Here is a 21,289-nt window from a genome sequence, read left to right on the forward strand (position 1 = left end):
GTTAGCTAGCCTCATGGTAGGTTTATTATAAAGAGCCTACCCTTCAGTTAGCTAGCCTCATGGTAGGTTTATTATAAAGAGCCTACGCTTCAGTTAGCTAGCCTCATGGTAGGTTTATTATAAAGAGCCTACGCTTCAGTTAGCTAGCCTCCTGGTAGGTTTATTATAAAGAGCCTACCCTTCAGTTAGCTAGCCTCCTGGTAGGTTTATTATAAAGAGCCTACCCTTCAGTTAGCTAGCCTCATGGTAGGTTTATTATAAAGAGCCTACCCTTCAGTTAGCTAGCCTCATGGTAGGTTTATTATAAAGAGCCTACGCTTCAGTTAGCTAGCCTCATGCTAGGTTTATTATAAAGAGCCTACCCTTCAGTTAGCTAGCCTCATGGTAGGTTTATTATAAAGAGCCTACGCTTCAGTTAGCTAGCCTCATGGTAGGTTTATTATAAAGAGCCTACCCTTCAGTTAGCTAGCCTCATGGTAGGTTTATTATAAAGAGCCTACGCTTCAGTTAGCTAGCCTCATGGTAGGTTTATTATAAAGAGCCTACCCTTCAGTTAGCTAGCCTCATGGTAGGTTTATTATAAAGAGCCTACCCTTCAGTTAGCTAGCCTCATGGCTTCTCCATTACACACAGAGGACTCAAAGACGTTACCCGGTTTCTTCTAAAACAAGCTGCTCCTCTCCTCTGCATGCCGCGTGGTGCGAGGAAGGCACTTACCGACTAGGATGAGTCCAAGTGAAACAACAACAACGGTTCTCTGTAGCCTCGGTAAATAAAAACAGCTGACTAAAAACGTTAGCTCGGTTAGCGAACTCACAGTTGCGATGGTGTGTAAGCGGCATCGTGTTCGCGTAATTCCGCGGCGCGCGCGGTAAACATTAGCTAGCACTAGTACGTTCGTCCTCGACGTCAAGACGAGACAACACATCAAATGAGAGGTAAGGAAAACTGTTCTCAGACCAGCCCTGCACCACCACGTTGGAGCCAGCAGGTGTCGCTGGAGAGACAGCTCCGCTTTAGTGAAAAAACTATCTACATATCTTTCTTTTTTTTTACCACAATGCTTCGGGCCCAGTGAGGAGGAGGGGGGGGGGGGGGGGGGGGGGTCAGGCCTGGTGGTGCACTGTGTAGGCTCGTAATATATCCGCTCCTGGCTGACACACAACAACAACAACAAGCCTGTGATTGGTCGCTTCACACGTTCCCTTCGTCATGTCTACGTCAGCCTCGTCCAATCGGCTGTGATGAGAAGGAGGATCGTGAACTCCGCCCCCCCCTGGTTCACACATCCCGTAGTCCGCGCCGGTTGACCTCAGTCTGAACACTAACCCCGCCCCCTCTCTGACCCCCCCTGACCTTTGACCCCGCCCCCTCACAGGCCGCACTGCGACTGCTGCCGGTGGCGCCGCACGCTGCACATCTGGCTGAAGGACTGTCCGCAGCGCGCGCAGGCGTACGGCTTCTCCTGCGTGTGGACCGTGCGGTGCCGCTTCAGGTGCGACGACGAGATGAAGCTCTTGCCGCACAGGTTGCAGCGGTAGCGCCGCTCGCCGCTGTGGATCAGCAGGTGGACCCGCAGGTTGTTGGGCTGGGCGAAGCCCTTGCCGCAGTGCGGGCAGCTGAAGGGCCGCTCCGCCCCGCCGCCCCCCGCGCCCCCGCCCCCCCCGCCGCCGCCGTGGACGCGCTGGTGCAGCTCCAGGGCCGCGCCGCTGGGGAAGACACGGCCGCACACGCTGCACACCGTGGGCTCCTTCAGCAGGAACGACGGCGGCGGCCTCTGATCGCCGGGAGGCGGGGCCCCCCCGGCGATGTCGAAGGAGGCGGCGAACGCGGCCATCTCGTGGGCGGCGCCCGGGAACAGCATGTTGGGGGGCGGGGCTTCCAGACCGTCCCCGCCCTGTGGCGCACCCCCCCCCCCGGCGGGGAAGGAGGAGTGGGCGGCGGCGGGGTCGGAGTTCAGGCCCAGCTGAGCCACGGCGAAGGCGGCCCCCAGGTGGCTGACGCGCTCCTGCATCCAGGCCAGGTCCAGACCCAGGCTGGACAGACGCTCGGGGCTCAGCTCCCCGTCCTCCAGCTGGTCCTGGTCCTCCTCGTCCTCCTCGTCCCCATCTACACACACACACAACACACACACAACACACACACAACACACACACAACACACACACAACACACACACACTCAACATCTGCAGCTGCTTCAATAACACATACAACAACATGACGGAGCAAAGACACATTTTAGAAGTGTTTTCAAATTTATAAAAATGTAAATACCTATAAGTCCCTATAAGACAAGGTGTTGTGTTAATTACAGCTCAATCCCACTTTAACCCCGTCACGACTATGCTTGCACCTCATGGTACCAAAGCATGTCAAAGGCGCTAAAAACAAGATTACAAACATCTCAAAACAAACTGGTCAGACTACTGCTTGACCTGACTCCTAGAACCCACCTCACCCCTGCACACTTTGACAACCTAGGATGGCTTAGAGTAGACGACAGAGTACAGCAACTTGCAATGGGCCTGGTCTACAAGATACACTATACGACCGGGGTACCCATGTACATGTCAAAATACTTCCCAAAGGTCAGTGAATACCACGACCACAACACCAGAGGAGCTCCACAAATCATGTTAAACCCAGATTCGGCTCAAACAAGGGACTAAACACGTTTCGCAATTATGCCACATCAATGTGGAACGCCCTGCCTAAAGCTGTAAAGGAATGTGGATCACTACCCACTTTCAAAACCACTCTCAAAGAACACCTACGGGAGACTGCAATTCGAAACTGGCCCCTGTAAATGTACAGTTTCTTCCCCCTCGAATGTATATATTTATTTTATGTATATATTGCCTTTTATTTTGCAGTACTGTATATCTGTATGTCATGTATGTCATAAATGTATAGATGTAGCAGTACTGTCTATCTGTATGTCATGTATGTCATAAATGTCACTATGAATTGAAAATGGGGGACCCTGATGTAAACAAGACGAAAGTCTTTCTCTGGTCTGCATCCTCTTTTTTTTTTTATCCACTTTTTCTCCCATTTTCTATATTTTTTTCTCCCATCCCAATTTCGTATCATCCAATTCAACCCTCCCTGTCACGAACGCTGTTTCTTGCCTCCCACAAGCCGGCTGCAATGTGGACTAAGTCATACATAGCACAAGTCCCCTCCGGTACTTGAGGTAACAGCAGTCGCATCTTTCACCTGCGCAGCTCGATCTCTCAGTGGCGAGGAGTAACGCGTGGGAGGCTCACGCTGCCCGCGACACTTCCTGATTCCACTGCGCAGGCGCACCAACCGACCTGTAGGAGTCGCTGTCCACAACGCCCGATCCCCACCCATCAGTTTCCCACCCCTAATACGGCCAATGTGTATTAGTACGGACGACCAGCTAACTGAAAGCAAATGTGGAGCGCTGGGCTCGAACAGGCGAGCCCAGTGTCTCCAGCATTTCGTGGCGAGCGCCTTGCCACTACGCCACGTAGCCGCCCACTGTCTGCATCCTCTTAACAATTGTGTGTATTGAGCTGTACTGTGTATTGTACCCATTCTGCAATCTGTTAATAAAGTTTTCAATCAATCAAGCTGTTAATCTGGTCGCCCACCGTCTGTTGGGATTTCTGGCTTTAGCACCATGTCAGCTAGCCCCGCCCCCACCGCAACACTAGTCCCGCCTCCCAGTGGCTTGGGGGTCTTACGCCGTTGCCGGGGGCGACAGGTCAGGTCCATGGTGGCATCAGAGGAGGGGGAGGAGCTCTGTGCAGTGGGAGGGCCTGGGGAGGAGGTCATGTTGGAGTCCATCACACTGTCACTGGTCTCATCCAGTTCTCCTTCTGAGAGAGAGAGAGAGAGAGAGAGAGAGAGAGAGAGAGAGAGAGAGAGAGAGAGAGAGAGAGAGAGAGAGAGAGAGAGAGAGAGAGAGAGAGAGAGAGAGAGAGAGAGAGAGAGAGAGAGACACAGAGGAGAGAGAGACAGAGAGAGAGAGAGAGAGAGAGAGAGAGAGAGACAGAGGGGAGAGAGACAGAGATGAGAGACAGAGAGGCAGAGGGGGAGATAGAGAGAGAGAGAGAGAGAGAGATAGAAAAGAGAGATGGATAAAGAGACAGAGAGAAAAATAAACAGAGAGAAAAAGATAAAGAGACAGAGAGAGATGGAGAGAGAGAGAAAGAGAGATGGAGAGACAGAGAGGCAGATATGGGGAGAGAGAGATGGAGAGACAGAGAGAGATGGAGAGAGAGAGAAAGAGAGATGGAGAGACAGACAGAGAGTGAGTACACAGTATTTATACATGCTAGGGTGGGAATCATCACCAGAGGCCTCACAACACGATACTATCACGATACTTGAGTCACGATACGATAGTATTACGATTCAAAATATATTGCGATATGCCGAGTATGGCGATATAAATATTGCGATTTATTACCTTTTTTCAACTGCAAAGTAAAACTTTGTCAACATGTTTTATCTAATAAAATAAAGTTCAGTCTGTTCATCTCACTTCAATCATTTTTATTGCAGAACGTGGTATTTTCTCAAGCAGACAGATGTCAACACTGTAATCTGTGTTGCATGTACCTGACAAACTGTACTGTTTGTATTACAGTCATATTCCAACTTAACTGAATGCACATGTATGTGTGTGTGGACTACTGTACTATTACAGGTATTGAAATGAACAATGCAACTTCCTTATACAACAAAATATATATTAAAAAAAGAATTTTTTTTATAAAAAAGAAATTTATATATCGATACTTGCCATCCTTGTATCGATACAGTATCGCCACGCAAAGTATCGCGATACTATTATACTGTATCGACATTTTCTACCACCACTACGATGCTAGTAGATAAAAGGTGGAGCATAATATGAGTTATAAAAATTATGTAATGAAGGGTTACTTTAAAAATGTATTCTATATTAACTCATTCCCCGCCAACGACGAGTATACTCGTTATTGGCCGCCAATCGAATAACGCCAACAACGAGTATACTCGTTATTTGATCGTTATTTCTTTTATTCGCTATTTCCATTCATAAATAAATCATCTAGGAAGGCTGTGGTACCATAGGGAATGAGTCTGAGATCGCAAAGGTCCAATACCACCGCCTGGTGGTATGCGGCCGATAATGCAATCCATTTGAGACTGTGTATCTCTCTGTGCGTTGATGAAAGTCATCCGGGCGGAGTTTTCTAGTATCGTGGATCAAGAGCTTCACCCGATCGCACTGAATGTCTTTCGGGGCGCCCGATTCATTATGCTGTAGGGGGTTAACTTATGTCGTGGGCCAAATGGACATACGATCTAGCAGATGGCAATCAAATAATTGGAATATTCTTTTTGGAATCTCATCGGCCACAGGTAAGAGCAATTTAATGTCAATTTCAGCTTGGTTGTGCATTGTTTTCATAGCGACCGCCCTGATCAACGTATGCTGTTGTACTAACGAATGGCGTTATTGACAATCAATTAATCAGAAACGACCCCCCCCCCCCCCCCTTTCATGCATGCATGATGGAACATAATATAACTATCATATGCATTTGCAGTCTCAGGGCTAGCTTTAGGGTGGGTCAGAGCTAGCTTTAGGTCTAGTCTCAGGGCTAGCTTTAGGGTGGGTCAGAGCTAGCTTTAGGTCTAGTCTCAGGGCTAGCTTTAGGGTGGGTCAGAGCTAGCTTTAGGTCTAGTCTCAGGGCTAGCTTTAGGGTGGGTCAGAGCTAGCTTTAGGTCTAGTCTCAGGGCTAGCTTTAGGGTGGGTCAGAGCTAGCTTTAGGTCTAGTCTCAGGGCTAGCTTTAGGGTTAGGTCTAGTCTCAGGGCTAGCTTTAGGGTTAGTCTCAGTCTCAGGGCTAGCTTTAGGGTTAGGTCTAGTCTCAGGGCTAGCTTTAGGGTTAGTCTCAGTCTCAGGGCTAGCTTTAGGGTTAGTCTCAGTCTCAGGGCTAGCTTTAGGGTTAGTCTCAGTCTCAGGGCTAGCTTTAGGGTTAGGTCTAGTCTCAGGGCTAGCTTTAGGGTTAGTCTCAGTCTCAGGGCTAGCTTTAGGGTTAGTCTCAGTCTCAGGGCTAGCTTTAGGTTTAGTCTCAGAGCTAGCTTTAGGGTTAGTCTCAGTCTCAGGGTTAGCTTTAGGGTTAGTCTCAGTCTCAGGGCTAGCTTTAGGGTTAGTCTCAGTCTCAGGGCTAGCTTTAGGGTTAGTCTCAGTCTCAGGGCTAGCTTTAGGGTTAGTCTCAGTCTCAGGGCTAGCTTTAGGGTTAGTCTCAGTCTCAGGGCTAGCTTTAGGGTTAGTCTCAGTCTCAGGGCTAGCTTTAGGGTTAGGTCTAGTCTCAGGGCTAGCTTTAGGTCTAGTCTCAGGGCTAGCTTTAGGTCTAGTCTCAGGGCTAGCTTTAGTCTCAGTCTCAGGGCTAGCTTTAGGGTTAGTCTCAGTCTCAGGGCTAGCTTTAGGGTTAGTCTCAGGGCTAGCTTTAGGGTTAGGTCTAGTCTCAGGGCTAGCTTTAGGTCTAGTCTCAGGGCTAGCTTTAGGGTCAGTCTCAGTCTCAGGGCTAGCTTTAGGGTCAGGTCTAGTCTCAGGGCTAGCTTTAGGGTTAGTCTCAGTCTCAGGGCTAGCTTTAGGGTTAGTCCCAGTCTCAGGGCTAGCTTTAGGGTTAGTCTCAGTCTCAGGGCTAGCTTTAGGGTTAGTCTCAGTCTCAGGGCTAGCTTTAGGGTTAGTCTCAGTCTCAGGGCTAGCTTTAGGGTTAGGTCTAGTCTCAGGGCTAGCTTTAGGGTTAGGTCTAGTCTCAGGGCTAGCTTTAGGGTTAGTCTCAGTCTCAGGGCTAGCTTTAGGGTTAGTCTCAGTCTCAGGGCTAGCTTTAGGTTTAGTCTCAGTCTCAGGGCTAGCTTTAGGGTTAGTCTCAGTCTCAGGGCTAGCTTTAGGGTTAGTCCCAGTCTCAGGGCTAGCTTTAGGGTTAGTCTCAGTCTCAGGGCTAGCTTTAGGGTTAGTCTCAGTCTCAGGGCTAGCTTTAGGGTTAGGTCTAGTCTCAGGGCTAGCTTTAGGGTTAGTCTCAGTCTCAGGGCTAGCTTTAGGGTTAGTCTCAGTCTCAGGGCTAGCTTTAGGTTTAGTCTCAGTCTCAGGGCTAGCTTTAGGGTTAGTCTCAGTCTCAGGGCTAGCTTTAGGGTCAGGTCTAGTCTCAGGGCTAGCTTTAGGGTCAGGTCTAGTCTCAGGGCTAGCTTTAGGGTTAGTCTCAGGGCTAGCTTTAGGGTCAGGTCTAGTCTCAGGGCTAGCTTTAGGGTCAGGTCTAGTCTCAGGGCTAGCTTTAGGGTCAGGTCTAGTCTCAGGGCTAGCTTTAGGGTTAGTCTCAGTCTCAGGGCTAGCTTTAGGGTCAGGTCTAGTCTCAGGGCTAGCTTTAGGGTCAGGTCTAGTCTCAGGGCTAGCTTTAGGGTTAGTCTCAGTCTCAGGGCTAGCTTTAGGGTCAGGTCTAGTCTCAGGGCTAGCTTTAGGGTTAGGTCTAGTCTCAGGGCTAGTTTTAGGTTTAGTCTCAGTCTCAGGGCTAGCTTTAGGGTCAGTCTCAGTCTCAGGGCTAGCTTTAGGTTTAGGTCTAGTCTCAGGGCTAGCTTTAGGGTTAGTCTCAGTCTCAGGGCTAGCTTTAGGTTTAGGCCCTGTTTAGACGGAAACGCTAGCAGGTGAATCCGCAAAAATATTTTTTCGGATGTGCCTTTTGTTTATACGACAACGGCGTTTTTACGGGGTGAAACCGCAAAAAAGTGAGACCACCTTCCAGGGTGGAATTCCTAGAAACGATAAACCTTTGCGCTATCATCTAAACTGTCAAACCGCATAAAACGATGACGAAAGGGTTGTCAAGGCTCTCGTCGCGCATACTGCTTACATCACAGGCATGCGCCAGTAGCCTAGAAGCGTAAACAAAGTATGTCTGATTCTATCCATGGCGATCACCTGAAGGCTACATTGGCAGTACTTTTAAATACACAAGAATCTGTCCCGCGGCTATCGCAACTATTAGTGACTGGACCCACTGTCTGTGAGTGACTCTGCTTTGGTCCAATCACATTCCCCCACCCACAGTCTGCCAATCAGAGGCAGAGTAGGGCGGGTCTTCACAGCATGTCTGGTTGTCTCAACGACCTGAGGCGATCTGATTGGCCACTGACGTTTCTGGTCATGTGACATCTGCACCAATCGTGTGACAGCGGGGCTCCGTCGTCTCGAGTCTTTACAGCCTCGTCTGCATGCAGAATTCCATCCCAAAACGCTAGTCTAAACGCAAAATTAAAAGTGAGACCGCAAGACGACTTTTGCGGTTTCTGTTCAGACTCTTTCCGTCTAAACGTAGCCTTAGTCTCAGGGCTAGCTTTAGGGTTAGTCTCAGTCTCAGGGCTAGCTTTAGGGTTAGTCTCAGTCTCAGGGCTAGCTTTAGGGTTAGTCTCAGTCTCAGGGCTAGCTTTAGGGTTAGTCTCAGTCTCAGGGCTAGCTTTAGGGTCAGGGCTAGTCTCAGGGCTAGCTTTAGGGTTACTCTCAGTCTCAGGGCTAGCTTTACTCTCAGTCTCAGGGCTAGCTTTAGGGTTAGTCTCAGGGCTAGCTTTAGGGTCAGTCTCAGGGCTAGCTTTAGGGTTAGTCTCAGTCTCAGGGCTAGCTTTAGGGTTAGTCTCAGTCTCAGGGCTAGCTTTACTCTCAGTCTCAGGGCTAGCTTTAGGGTCAGTCTCAGGGCTAGCTTTAGGGTTACTCTCAGTCTCAGGGCTAGCTTTACTCTCAGTCTCAGGGCTAGCTTTAGGGTCAGTCTCAGGGCTAGCTTTAGGGTTAGTCTCAGTCTCAGGGCTAGCTTTACTCTCAGTCTCAGGGCTAGCTTTAGGGTCAGTCTCAGGGCTAGCTTTAGGGTCAGTCTCAGGGCTAGCTTTAGGGTCAGGGCTAGTCTCAGGGCTAGCTTTAGGGTCAGTCTCAGGGCTAGCTTTAGGGTCAGTCTCAGGGCTAGCTTTACTCTCAGTCTCAGGGCTAGCTTTAGGGTCAGTCTCAGGGCTAGCTTTAGGGTCAGTCTCAGGGCTAGCTTTAGGGTCAGTCTCAGGGCTAGCTTTAGGGTCAGTCTCAGGGCTAGCTTTAGGGTTAGTCTCAGTCTCAGGGCTAGCTTTACTCTCAGTCTCAGGGCTAGCTTTAGGGTCAGTCTCAGGGCTAGCTTTAGGGTTAGTCTCAGTCTCAGGGCTAGCTTTACTCTCAGTCTCAGGGCTAGCTTTAGGGTCAGTCTCAGGGCTAGCTTTAGGGTCAGTCTCAGGGCTAGCTTTAGGGTTAGTCTCAGTCTCAGGGCTAGCTTTAGGGTCAGTCTCAGGGCTAGCTTTACTCTCAGTCTCAGGGCTAGCTTTAGGGTCAGTCTCAGGGCTAGCTTTAGGGTCAGTCTCAGGGCTAGCTTTAGGGTCAGTCTCAGGGCTAGCTTTAGGGTCAGGGCTAGTCTCAGGGCTAGCTTTAGGGTCAGTCTCAGGGCTAGCTTTAGGGTCAGTCTCAGGGCTAGCTTTACTCTCAGTCTCAGGGCTAGCTTTAGGGTCAGTCTCAGGGCTAGCTTTAGGGTCAGTCTCAGGGCTAGCTTTAGGGTTAGTCTCAGTCTTACCGGAGGCCAGCCCGCACTCCGCCCTGATGTTCACCTCCACCTTCAGGTCCAGGTCACAGTCGCCTCGCTCCGCCCTCTCCAGCTTCACCAGCGACATGGCTCCGCCCACTTCCTGCGATGTACACTACACACCAACAATAATATCATCAACAACAACAACAACAACAACAACAACAACAACAACAACAACAACAACAACAACAACATACAGTGTATGGAGTATATAGTATGTATATAGTATGTACTAGGGATGCACCGATCCAATATTGATATCGGCGCCGATATCACTAAAATAGCTGGATCGGGTATCGGTAAAAAAATATATATATAAAAAATTATTTATTATAATATAATAAGAAATAAAATAAGAAATAACAATCAGTACATTTATATCTATGTGTTAATTTGTTACATTTAGTTTCACTAAGTTAGGAAAGTAATGTTTTAAGTCGAGCCTGATGTTGCCTTGTTGCACAAAATAATGATCCCAGTCTCTTCAACACAGTGAGGCATACATTTTATTAATTGAACAATGGGTATTTACATTTACATCTAGTCATTTAGCTGAAACGCTTTTATCCAAAGCGACTTACAAGTTCTGTACGACAAGTCATCAGGAAGGGCACAACTCTATCAGCTGAGTAACAATGTTCATCAAAGTGTTGAGTGCTACAGTGTAGGTTAGTTTATTAGGACAAGTGCATGACAGTAAGGTTAGTTAGGGTTAGATTACATTTTTTAGATAATGGTATGGGTATCGGATCGGTACTCTGTATCGGCCGATACCCAAAGCCAGGTATCGGTATCGGGACTGAAAAAGTCGGATCGGTGCGTCCCTAATGTACTAGGTACAATAGAGTATATAGTATGTACTAGGTACAATAGAGTATATAGTATGTACTAGGTACAATAGAGTATATAGTATGTACTAGGTACAATAGAGTATATAGTATGTACTAGGTACAATAGAGTATATAGTTTATGTACTAGGTACAATAGAGTATATAGTATGTACTAGGTACAATAGAGTATATCGTTTATGTACTACTGTAGGTACAATAGAGTATATAGTATGTACTAGGTACAATAGAGTATATAGTATATAGTTTATGTACTAAGTACAATATAGATAGATAGATAGAGATCTTTATTGATAATGAAACATATATACAAGTATACATATAAGGCCCACCATTATCAAAAGGATAAAATAAAAACACAATAATAGAGTATAGTTTATGTACTAGGTACAATAGAGTATATAGTATATATACTAGGTACAATAGAGTATTTAATTTACGTACTTTGTACAATATATCTTAGTCTTCTTAGGCTATGGATCAAGTTGACAGGTCAAAACATTTAAAAGGTGAACCTGGCTTGAATGCTATATTGCATACGATATACGAGGCAAATGTGCAGCTGGATCTTGATTCATATTTGATCAGCAATGTCTACTTCGACAGTTTGATCTGAATTTCATTCGACGGTACAGGCGTGTGCACCACGGCCGGATGCACGATAACGTGTTTAGTACAATAAGAGAAGCTTGTTACAGAAACAGCAGGTCGAGAACAGGACTGAAACAGAGAGGTATAGAGGCTGCTGGAAGGCATCATCAGAGAGGGTTTTTACCAGTAAAAAAAACCCCGTAAAAGACATGTTTAGGGACCTCAAGGACCCATTTTAACTTGTTGAAAAGGACTCAAATATGTCCCCTTTAATCAAAACCCGGGCCAGTTGAGTCATGTTTGAAGGACAGACAAACCAACAGACGTACAGAGACCAATGTCCTCACGTGGGTAGCCCTTACCCCGATTGGTTAAAAAAGAAGCCTGTTAGTCTGAAAAATCTTTTTCACCCTTAATATTTAATGTATTTTGATGTGCAAACCATGTGGCACTGTTTCAGCATAAGCCAAGGTATGACACAATTAAAATAAAGCCGCACACCTATCTCTTAACACGACAAATACAAATCCATCTATCTCACATTCACAATGTCTAATGTTAGCATACCATCAGTAACTATCAGCTAGTTAGCATACCATCAGTAACTACCAGCTAGTTAGCATGCTGTCAGTAACTATCAGCTAGTTAGCATGCTGTCAGTAACTATCAGCTAGTTAGCATGCTGTCAGTAGCTATCAGCTAGTTAGCATGCTGTCAGTAACTACCAGCTAGTTAGCATGCTGTCAGTAACTATCAGCTAGTTAGCATGCTGTCAGTAGCTATCAGCTAGTTAGCATGCTGTCAGTAACTATCAGCTAGTTAGCATGCTGTCAGTAGCTATCAGCTAGTTAGCATGCTGTCACTAACTATCAGCTAGTTAGCATGCTGTCAGTAGCTATCAGCTAGTTAGCATGCTGTCAGTAGCTATCAGCTAGTTAGCATGCTGTCAGTAACTATCAGCTAGTTAGCATGCTGTCAGTAACTATCAGCTAGTTAGCATGCTGTCAGTAACTATCAGCTAGTTAGCATGCTGTCAGTAGCTATCAGCTAGTTAGCATGCTGTCAGTAACTATCAGCTAGTTAGCATGCTGTCAGTAACTATCAGCTAGTTAGCATGCTGTCAGTAACTACCAGCTAGTTAGCATGCTGTCAGTAACTATCAGCTAGTTAGCATGCTGTCAGTAACTACCAGCTAGTTAGCATGCCGTCAGTAACTATCAGCTAGTTAGCATGCTGTCAGTAGCTATCAGCTAGTTAGCATACTGTCAGTAGCTACCAGCTAGTTAGCATGCTGTCACTAACTATCAGCTAGTTAGCATGCTGTCAGTAGCTATCAGCTAGTTAGCATGCCGTCAGTAACTATCAGCTAGTTAGCATGCTGTCAGTAACTACCAGCTAGTTAGCATGCTGTCAGTAGCTATCAGCTAGTTAGCATGCTGTCAGTAGCTATCAGCTTCAGCTAGTTAGCATGCTGTCAGTAACTATCAGCTAGTTAGCATGCTGTCAGTAGCTACCAGCTAGTTAGCATGCTGTCAGTAGCTATCAGCTAGTTAGCATGCTGTCAGTAGCTACCAGCTAGTTAGCATGCTGTCAGTAACTATCAGCTAGTTAGCATGCTGTCAGTAACTACCAGCTAGTTAGCATGCTGTCAGTAACTATCAGCTAGTTAGCATGCTGTCAGTAACTATCAGCTAGTTAGCATGCTGTCAGTAGCTATCAGCTAGTTAGCATGCTGTCAGTAACTATCAGCTAGTTAGCATGCTGTCAGTAACTACCAGCTAGTTAGCATGCTGTCAGTAACTATCAGCTAGTTAGCATGCTGTCAGTAACTATCAGCTAGTTAGCATGCTGTCAGTAGCTATCAGCTAGTTAGCATACCATCAGTAACTATCAGCTAGTTAGCATACTGTCAGTAGCTATCAGCTAGTTAGCATGCTGTCAGTAACTACCAGCTAGTTAGCATGCTGTCAGTAACTATCAGCTAGTTAGCATGCTGTCAGTAACTAACAGCTAGTTAGCATGCTGTCACTAACTATCAGCTAGTTAGCATGCTGTCAGTAGCTATCAGCTAGTTAGCATGCTGTCAGTAGCTATCAGCTAGTTAGCATGCTGTCAGTAACTACCAGCTAGTTAGCATGCTGTCAGTAACTATCAGCTAGTTAGCATACTGTCAGTAGCTATCAGCAGCTACCAGCTAGTTAGCATGCTGTCAGTAACTATCAGCTAGTTAGCATGCTGTCAGTAGCTATCAGCTAGTTAGCATGCTGTCAGTAGCTACCAGCTAGTTAGCATGCTGTCAGTAACTATCAGCTAGTTAGCATGCTGTCAGTAACTATCAGCTAGTTAGCATGCTGTCAGTAACTACCAGCTAGTTAGCATGCTGTCACTAACTATCAGCTAGTTAGCATGCTGTCAGTAACTATCAGCTAGTTAGCATGCTGTCAGTAACTAACAGCTAGTTAGCATGCTGTCACTAACTATCAGCTAGTTAGCATGCTGTCAGTAGCTATCAGCTAGTTAGCATGCTGTCAGTAGCTATCAGCTAGTTAGCATGCTGTCAGTAACTACCAGCTAGTTAGCATGCTGTCAGTAACTATCAGCTAGTTAGCATACTGTCAGTAGCTATCAGCAGCTACCAGCTAGTTAGCATGCTGTCAGTAACTATCAGCTAGTTAGCATGCTGTCAGTAGCTATCAGCTAGTTAGCATGCTGTCAGTAGCTACCAGCTAGTTAGCATGCTGTCAGTAACTATCAGCTAGTTAGCATGCTGTCAGTAACTATCAGCTAGTTAGCATGCTGTCAGTAACTACCAGCTAGTTAGCATGCTGTCACTAACTATCAGCTAGTTAGCATGCTGTCAGTAACTATCAGCTAGTTAGCATGCTGTCAGTAACTACCAGCTAGTTAGCATCAGTATCTAAGAATGTAGCAACCCTAAGCTGTAATATAATTTATCACCTGTAGGGGCTGCAGGTAACTGATGGATAATTAATCAATAAACGGTTAGTTCTGTGTTACTGTTCCACGTCTGTAAATAGATACTGAACAGACCTGGGGGAGTTGTGGGAACACGGGGTCATCGGGGCTCGTCGGGAGGGGCGGAGTGTCGAGGACAGCCAGGTTAGCGCAGGTGGCTGCATCAGAACAACATCCAACAAACATTATCAGAACGTCCTCAGAAAACATTAGAATATCCAAAATAACATCATCAGAACGTCCTCGGAACATTCAACTACCTCCCATCTCTATCTCCTACCTCCTATCTATCAATCAATCAATCATGACACATGTCAACCAAAGTGCTGTACAGAGGTGCTGTACAGATCAATATTTAATTTTTTCACCATGGCATTCATAATTCATCCAGCCAACCCCCGATGCCCTAGCTGGACCCTAGATGTGACTGCAACGGCTCAATACCGCCGCCTGGTGGATGGTCGGGCGAGTTACACTCGCAAAAACCGGAAGTGTCATCGGTGCATCGAGGAAAGTCCTCCGGCAGTCACATCTCGCTACGGGACTCCCGACAGACACTATGTACATATGGATCGATATGATTTCGGCGTATGGGAAAGAAAGAAAGAAATGGCAATCGATAATCTATCATATGCGTTTGGGCCTATAACTAGCATTTTTGGAATTACAGCAGAAAAGATTAAAAACATACTTATACTCAAGACGGTATTAACACGACAATGTATGAATGAAAAAGTATAACGTTCCCACATCCTGAACGATAGATAATCGATGTTGAATGGGCCATAGTAATGTCAATATAGCAATACAATTTTTTTAAAGTTATAGCCCTGCAAAGAAGGTAAACATCTCCATAGGCTTTTAACGGTGGCAGAGAGGGGTATGAGATGGGCACAATGCCCGGCGGTCAATGTGTTAAGGGAGCCTACTTGTAGAGCCTACTGTCCCGACTGTGACTATAGACCCTACTGTTGTGGTTGTTGTGCCAGGCAGGGAGGCGGTGTGGTTGTTGTGCCAGGCAGGGAGGCTGTGCGCTGGAGAGCGTGAATGCAAGTCTTGTGGCTAGCTTCTGATTGATGGCGAGCTAGAACCCTTTTCCCATTACTTTGAACCATGAACTAAAAGGCTTGTTATCATACAAACAAGGGACTAAACACGTTTAGCAATTATGCCACAACAATGTGGAACGCCCTACCCACAGCCATAACAAAATGTGAATCAGTGTTTCCCACAGGATTTAGTGAGACTGTGGTGGTGGGTGAACCTCTGCCCCTCTAGGGGGGTCCGGGGGCATGCCCCCCCGTAAATGTTTTTTTAAGTTTTAAAGTTAAATGCATCAATCTGGTGCACTTTGAGAGCAAAATTAAGAGGCTAGATCTATGATGAACTTTGTGCTCAAAACACAAAATCGACTAGACACTAGAGCAGACATTTGAGCCATCAAAGAAATTAAGCAAAAGTTGTTACCTGTGTTGAACTAGTTTATTTTTTAGAAGAAAAGAAAAATAGACTGGATTACGATTACTATTACGACTACTACCACTGCCAATACTACTGATACATCCCTATTGGCAAACTTTATATTTATAATTTTCTTTTTTTTAAGTAAATTTTTTATAATATAAATCAAAATATTATATAAATATAATCAAATAGACGGAAATCCGTCTCAAGACAGAACGCTTTAATGCCTGTATGGAGCATATATCAGACACTATGTTATGAAGCATATCAGACACTATGTTATGGAGCATATTTCAGACACTATGTTATGGAGCATATTTCAGACACTATGTTATGGAGCATATTTCAGACACTATGTTATGGAGCATATCTCAGACACTATGTTATGGAGCATATCTCAGACACTATGTTATGGAGCATATATCAGACACTATGTTATGGAGCATATCTCAGACACTATGTTATGGAGCATATATCAGACACTATGTTATGAAGCATATCAGACACTATGTTATGGAGCATATCTCAGACACTATGTTATTAAACATATCAGACACTATGTTATGGAGCATATCTCAGACACTATGTTATTAAACATATCAGACACTATGTTATGGAGCATATCTCAGACACTATGTTATTAAACATATCAGACACTATGTTATGGAGCATATTTCAGACACTATGTTATGGAGCATATCTCAGACACTGTTATGGAGCATATCTCAGACACTATGTTATGGAGCATATCAGACACTATGTTATGGAGCATATCTCAGACACTATGTTATGAAGCATATCAGACACTATGTTATGGAGCATATCTCAGACACTATGTTATTAAACATATCAGACACTATGTTATGAAGCATATTAGGGGGAGTATGCATCTCAAAAGACCAGTTTGTCACATGTCCACTACTGTTGGTATGGAGCTGCAGGAGAAGTAGATAATGAAGTCCCTCTCTAAGGCCGAATCACCTGGACTTACTTTCATAGGTGTGACAGACAGGTTGGTTTATTCTATATTACCTTCAGAGAAAGTGGATTTAAACGGTTCACTATGAATGAATGAAAACTGTATTTAACAGATTGCAGAATGGGTACAAATACAGTATGGCTCAATACACACACAATTGTTTTTTGTTTTGTTTTTGTTTAACCTTTATTTACCCAGGGTAGGTTCTCTGAGCACAGATGCTCTTTTTCAGGAACGCCCTGCTTCACATTCACACAGTTCCATTCACACCGGGGAGCTGCCCAGTACAACCACAGTCTGACACCTGGGAGCTGCCCAGTACAACCACAGTCTGCCACCTGGGAGCCGCCCAGTACAACCACAGTCTGACACCTGGGAGCCGCCCAGTACAACCACAGTCTGACACCTGGGAGCCGCCCAGTACAACCACAGTCCGACACCTGGGAGCTGCCCAGTACAACCACAGTCTGACACCTGGGAGCTGCCCAGTACAACCACAGTCTGACACCTGGGAGCCGCCCAGTACAACCACAGTCTGACACCTGGGAGCTGCCCAGTACAACCACAGTCTGACACCTGGGAGCCGCCCAGTACAACCACAGTCTGACACCTGGGAGCTGCCCAGTACAACCACAGTCTGACACCTGGGAGCTGCCCAGTACAACCACAGTCTGACACCTGGGAGCTGCCCAGTACAACCACAGTCTGACACCTGGGAGCTGCCCAGTACAACCACAGTCTGACACCTGGGAGCTGCCCAGTACAACCACAGTCTGACACCTGGGAGCTGCCCAGTACAACCACAGTCTGACACCTGGGAGCTGCCCAGTACAACCACAGTCTGACACCTGGGAGCTGCCCAGTACAACCACAGTCTGACACCTGGGAGCTGCCCAGTACAACCACAGTCTGACACCTGGGAGCCGCCCAGTACAACCACAGTCTGACACCTGGGAGCTGCCCAGTACAACCACAGTCTGACACCTGGGAGCTGCCCAGTACAACCACAGTCTGACACCTGGGAGCTGCCCAGTACAACCACAGTCTGCCACCTGGGAGCTGCCCAGTACAACCACAGTCTGACACCTGGGAGCCGCCCAGTACAACCACAGTCTGACACCTGGGAGCTGCCCAGTACAACCACAGTCTGACACCTGGGAGCTGCCCAGTACAACCACAGTCTGACACCTGGGAGCTGCCCAGTACAACCACAGTCTGCCACCTGGGAGCTGCCCAGTACAACCACAGTCTGACACCTGGGAGCTGCCCAGTACAACCACAGTCTGACACCTGGGAGCCGCCCAGTACAACCACAGTCTGACACCGGTGGCCACTGAGCAACTCCACTGGAGAGGTTGGGGGTTAAGTAGTGCCTTGCTCAAGGGCACTTCAGCGGCAGATTTTCCCTGCCAGTCCCGGGGGATCGAACCGGCGACCTTCCGGTCACAACAAACCCGCTTCTCTAACCTTTAGGCCACCGCTGACCCCTATAGGGAGGTCTGTCTGCAGGGAGATAGTAATTGTTAAGGGGATGCAGACCAGAGAAAGACGTTTGTCTTGTTTACATCAGGGTCCCCCATTTTCAATTCATAGTGACATTCATGACATACACAACATACATGACATGATGACATACAGGTATATATAGTACCGTTACATTTGTGACATATACGATAATATGCAAATATACAGTACAGTTACCCAGCGTTACTAAACATCAGTAGCTTGATGATAATAAAGTGAGCACACGGGTCAGTAGTTACCTTCTGTCAGTAGCTTGATGATAATAAAGTGAACACACGGGTCAGTAGTTACCTTCTGTCAGTAGCTTGATGATAATAAAGTGAACACACGGGTCAGTAGTTACCTTCTGTCAGTAGCTTGATGATAATAAAGTGAACACACGGGTCAGTAGTTACCTTCTGTCAGTAGCTTGATGATAATAAAGTGAGAACACGGGTCAGTAGTTACCTTCCGTGGCCCGGAGGAGGAACTGCCCCCTCTCCTCCTCCCTCTGACTCCGCCTCCGGATCCGCCTCTCCATGCTCCTCATCTTCAGCTCCATCTCTCGCACCTTCAGCTCGCCGCGCTCCCGCTCCTGCTCCATCTGGCTCCGCAGCGCAGCGTAGCCGTCGTCCACCAGCTTGCAGATCTCAGCCACGGCGGAGTTGGCGAGCAGCTCTGTGATGATAATAATAATAATAATAATAATAATAATAATAATAATAATAATAATAATAATAATAATAATAATAATAATAATAATAATAATAATAATTAATAATAATAAACTGTATTTGTACAGCAGCTTTCATACAGAAACGGCAGCTCAAAGTGCTTCACAACAGAAAAAAAGACATAAGGCATAAAATGAGCACATAAAGTGCAGACATATATAAAAATCACAGTTTTCCACATTAAGATCTAACGTCCACAACAGGCCGCCTGGTTTATTATGGTTTGATTAAGTTTTAAATAGACAATAATAAAAGGAGCAAGATAAAATAGACAAGAGTAAAATAGTGCAGTGCAATAAACTTGTAGAATAGAATAGATACAAAAATATATATATATTTTACAGTGCAATACAATTGTTCTGGATTACTGTTTCGACAGTTCAAAGCCGTCCCAAAGCTTTGTTCGGTCTCCATAGTTCAAAACATGACAGCCTTCTCTTCTGCCTGACACCACATTATTGTTATTATGATGCTCCGTTTTAATATTATGATGCTCCGTTTTAATATTATAATGCTTTATGATGTCTGTCCGTGTCCAAAATCAGGGACCATGATGGAAATAAGTGCTTGTTGCACTTTCTCATGTTTTTATCCCTTGGATGCCGTCTCTTTTACTCCACGATAAAAATCAATCAATTTAAAAGTGCTTAATGTACGCACTACCATGAGAAAACACTGCATCTCGATATGTGGAGTGAAACTGTGGAACAGTCTGAATGTGGTGCTAAAGCAATGTCCAAACATGAGACAATTCAAACTGATGTATAAGGAAATGATGTTCGAGGTACAGGGATGAGGAAGGGACTTGATATTCACGGGTGTTTACATTTTTATTTTGTTTTCTATTTGATTTCTTTGATGTTTTACATATATAGTTTTTGTTTTTTGTTTTGCATATACATATATATATTTTTTTTCTTTTCTTTTTTATGTTTTAAAAATAAATAGTACACTCATTTGAGTAGTGGAAAAGGGGTAGGATTAAATAAGTGTATACTTCTTCCTACTCCTTTTCGAATGTAAATTGAATTGTTTTGCTTTTGTTATTGTTTGTTTGTATTCATTGCATGTTCGAAATAACGATTTCAAATCAAAATAAAAAAAAATCAAATCAATCACAAAATAAATGCACATTTTAAGGCAGTAGTCTCCTGCAGCTATCATCACCTCCCTATGATGGACCAGACAATAGATCTACTAGATCACCTCCCTATGATGGACCAGACAGTAGATCACCTACCTATGATGCACCAGACAGTAGATCACCTACCTATGATGCACCAGACAGTAGATCACCTACCTATGATGCACCAGACAGTAGATCACCTACCTATGATGCACCAGACAGTAGATCACCTACCTATGATGCACCAGACAGTAGATCACCTCACCTATGATGGACCAGACAGTAGATCACCTACCTATGATGCACCAGACAGTAGATCACCTACCTATGATGCACCAGACAGTAGATCACCTACCTATGATGCACCAGACAGTAGATCACCTACCTATGATGCACCAGACAGTAGATCACCTGCCTATGATGCACCAGACAGTAGATCACCTACCTATGATGCACCAGACAGTAGATCACCTGCCTATGATGGACCAGACAGTAGATCACCTGCCTATGATGCACCAGACAGTGGATCACCTACCTATGATGCACCAGACAGTAGATCACCTACCTATGATGCACCAGACAGTAGATCACCTACCTATGATGGACCAGACAGTAGATCTACTAGATCACCTACCTATGATGGACCAGACAGTAGATCTACTAGATCACCTACCTATGATGCACCAGACAGTAGATCTACTAGATCACCTACCTATGATGGAGGCGACCTGGGCCTGGAAGCCCACACAGTCCTGCAGCAGCAGCGCCATGATGTGATGCAGGCGCAGCCCCCCGGATATTAATACAGATGGTTATTATTATTATGATGATGATGATGGTTGTAATTAACGTTGTTCTTTGTGTGTATTCTTTCTGCAGGCTGTCTGCTACACCTCCAACCCCTCCGGTCTGCAGCCTTTTCTTCTGGAGCTACAAGATGTGTTGTCGCTTCTTCGGGTGCGAGTCGCCTCCCGATGACGTCAGTTTGTTGTTCATCATCATTAGTACCAGCAGCAGCAGCAGGCGAGCCGATAATAATAATAATATGACGTGTGTCTTTATTCGTCTCTTCAGCAACAGCAAAAAACAAACACGAAATATGTTTCCAGTTAGTAACATTTAAAACGACTATATGTGTATATCATCATATAACATTTGATGACAACAGCACACGACGACGTCATGAAGTGACGATGATGATCACCCTCTAGTGGTCTTATCTCAGTATCTGTCCATTACACCTCCACAATGCACCCCCCCCCCCCAGGATTCTCTGGTCAGTTTGTGGAACCAGAGAGGGTCACTCACAGCTTCTGGTGATCCAGAACACATCCCTGGGTGGTCAGGCTGGTATTATGATCCAGAACATGTCATATATGTTACGATGAATTGAAAATGGGGGACCCTGATGTAAACAAGACGAAAGTCTGTCTCTGGTCTGCATCCCCTTAACAA

The 21,289-nt window shown here is 45.8% G+C and overlaps 1 protein-coding gene across 1 annotated transcript; it reads right to left on the reverse strand.

Moving 5' to 3' along the window:
- Positions 1 to 1,372: 1,372 nt before the first annotated feature.
- LOC311232740 (uncharacterized protein) lies at positions 1,373 to 20,643 on the reverse strand (the record flags this gene model as incomplete). Its single annotated transcript, XM_084338320.1, has 6 exons — positions 20,547 to 20,643; positions 18,443 to 18,652; positions 14,104 to 14,186; positions 9,602 to 9,725; positions 3,674 to 3,849; positions 1,373 to 2,095 (listed from the first exon to the last, which is right to left on the reverse strand). The coding sequence occupies exons 1-6, from the start codon at positions 20,602 to 20,604 to the stop codon at positions 1,373 to 1,375; spliced, it is 1,374 nt and encodes a 457-aa protein (XP_084194446.1). The 5' UTR covers positions 20,605 to 20,643.
- Between the last annotated feature and the right edge of the window lie 646 nt (positions 20,644 to 21,289).

The sequence above is a fragment of the Notolepis coatsorum genome (genome assembly GCF_963971535.1).
Source record: "Notolepis coatsorum genome assembly, contig: SUPER_7_unloc_2, whole genome shotgun sequence".
NCBI lineage: Eukaryota > Metazoa > Chordata > Actinopteri > Aulopiformes > Paralepididae > Notolepis > Notolepis coatsorum.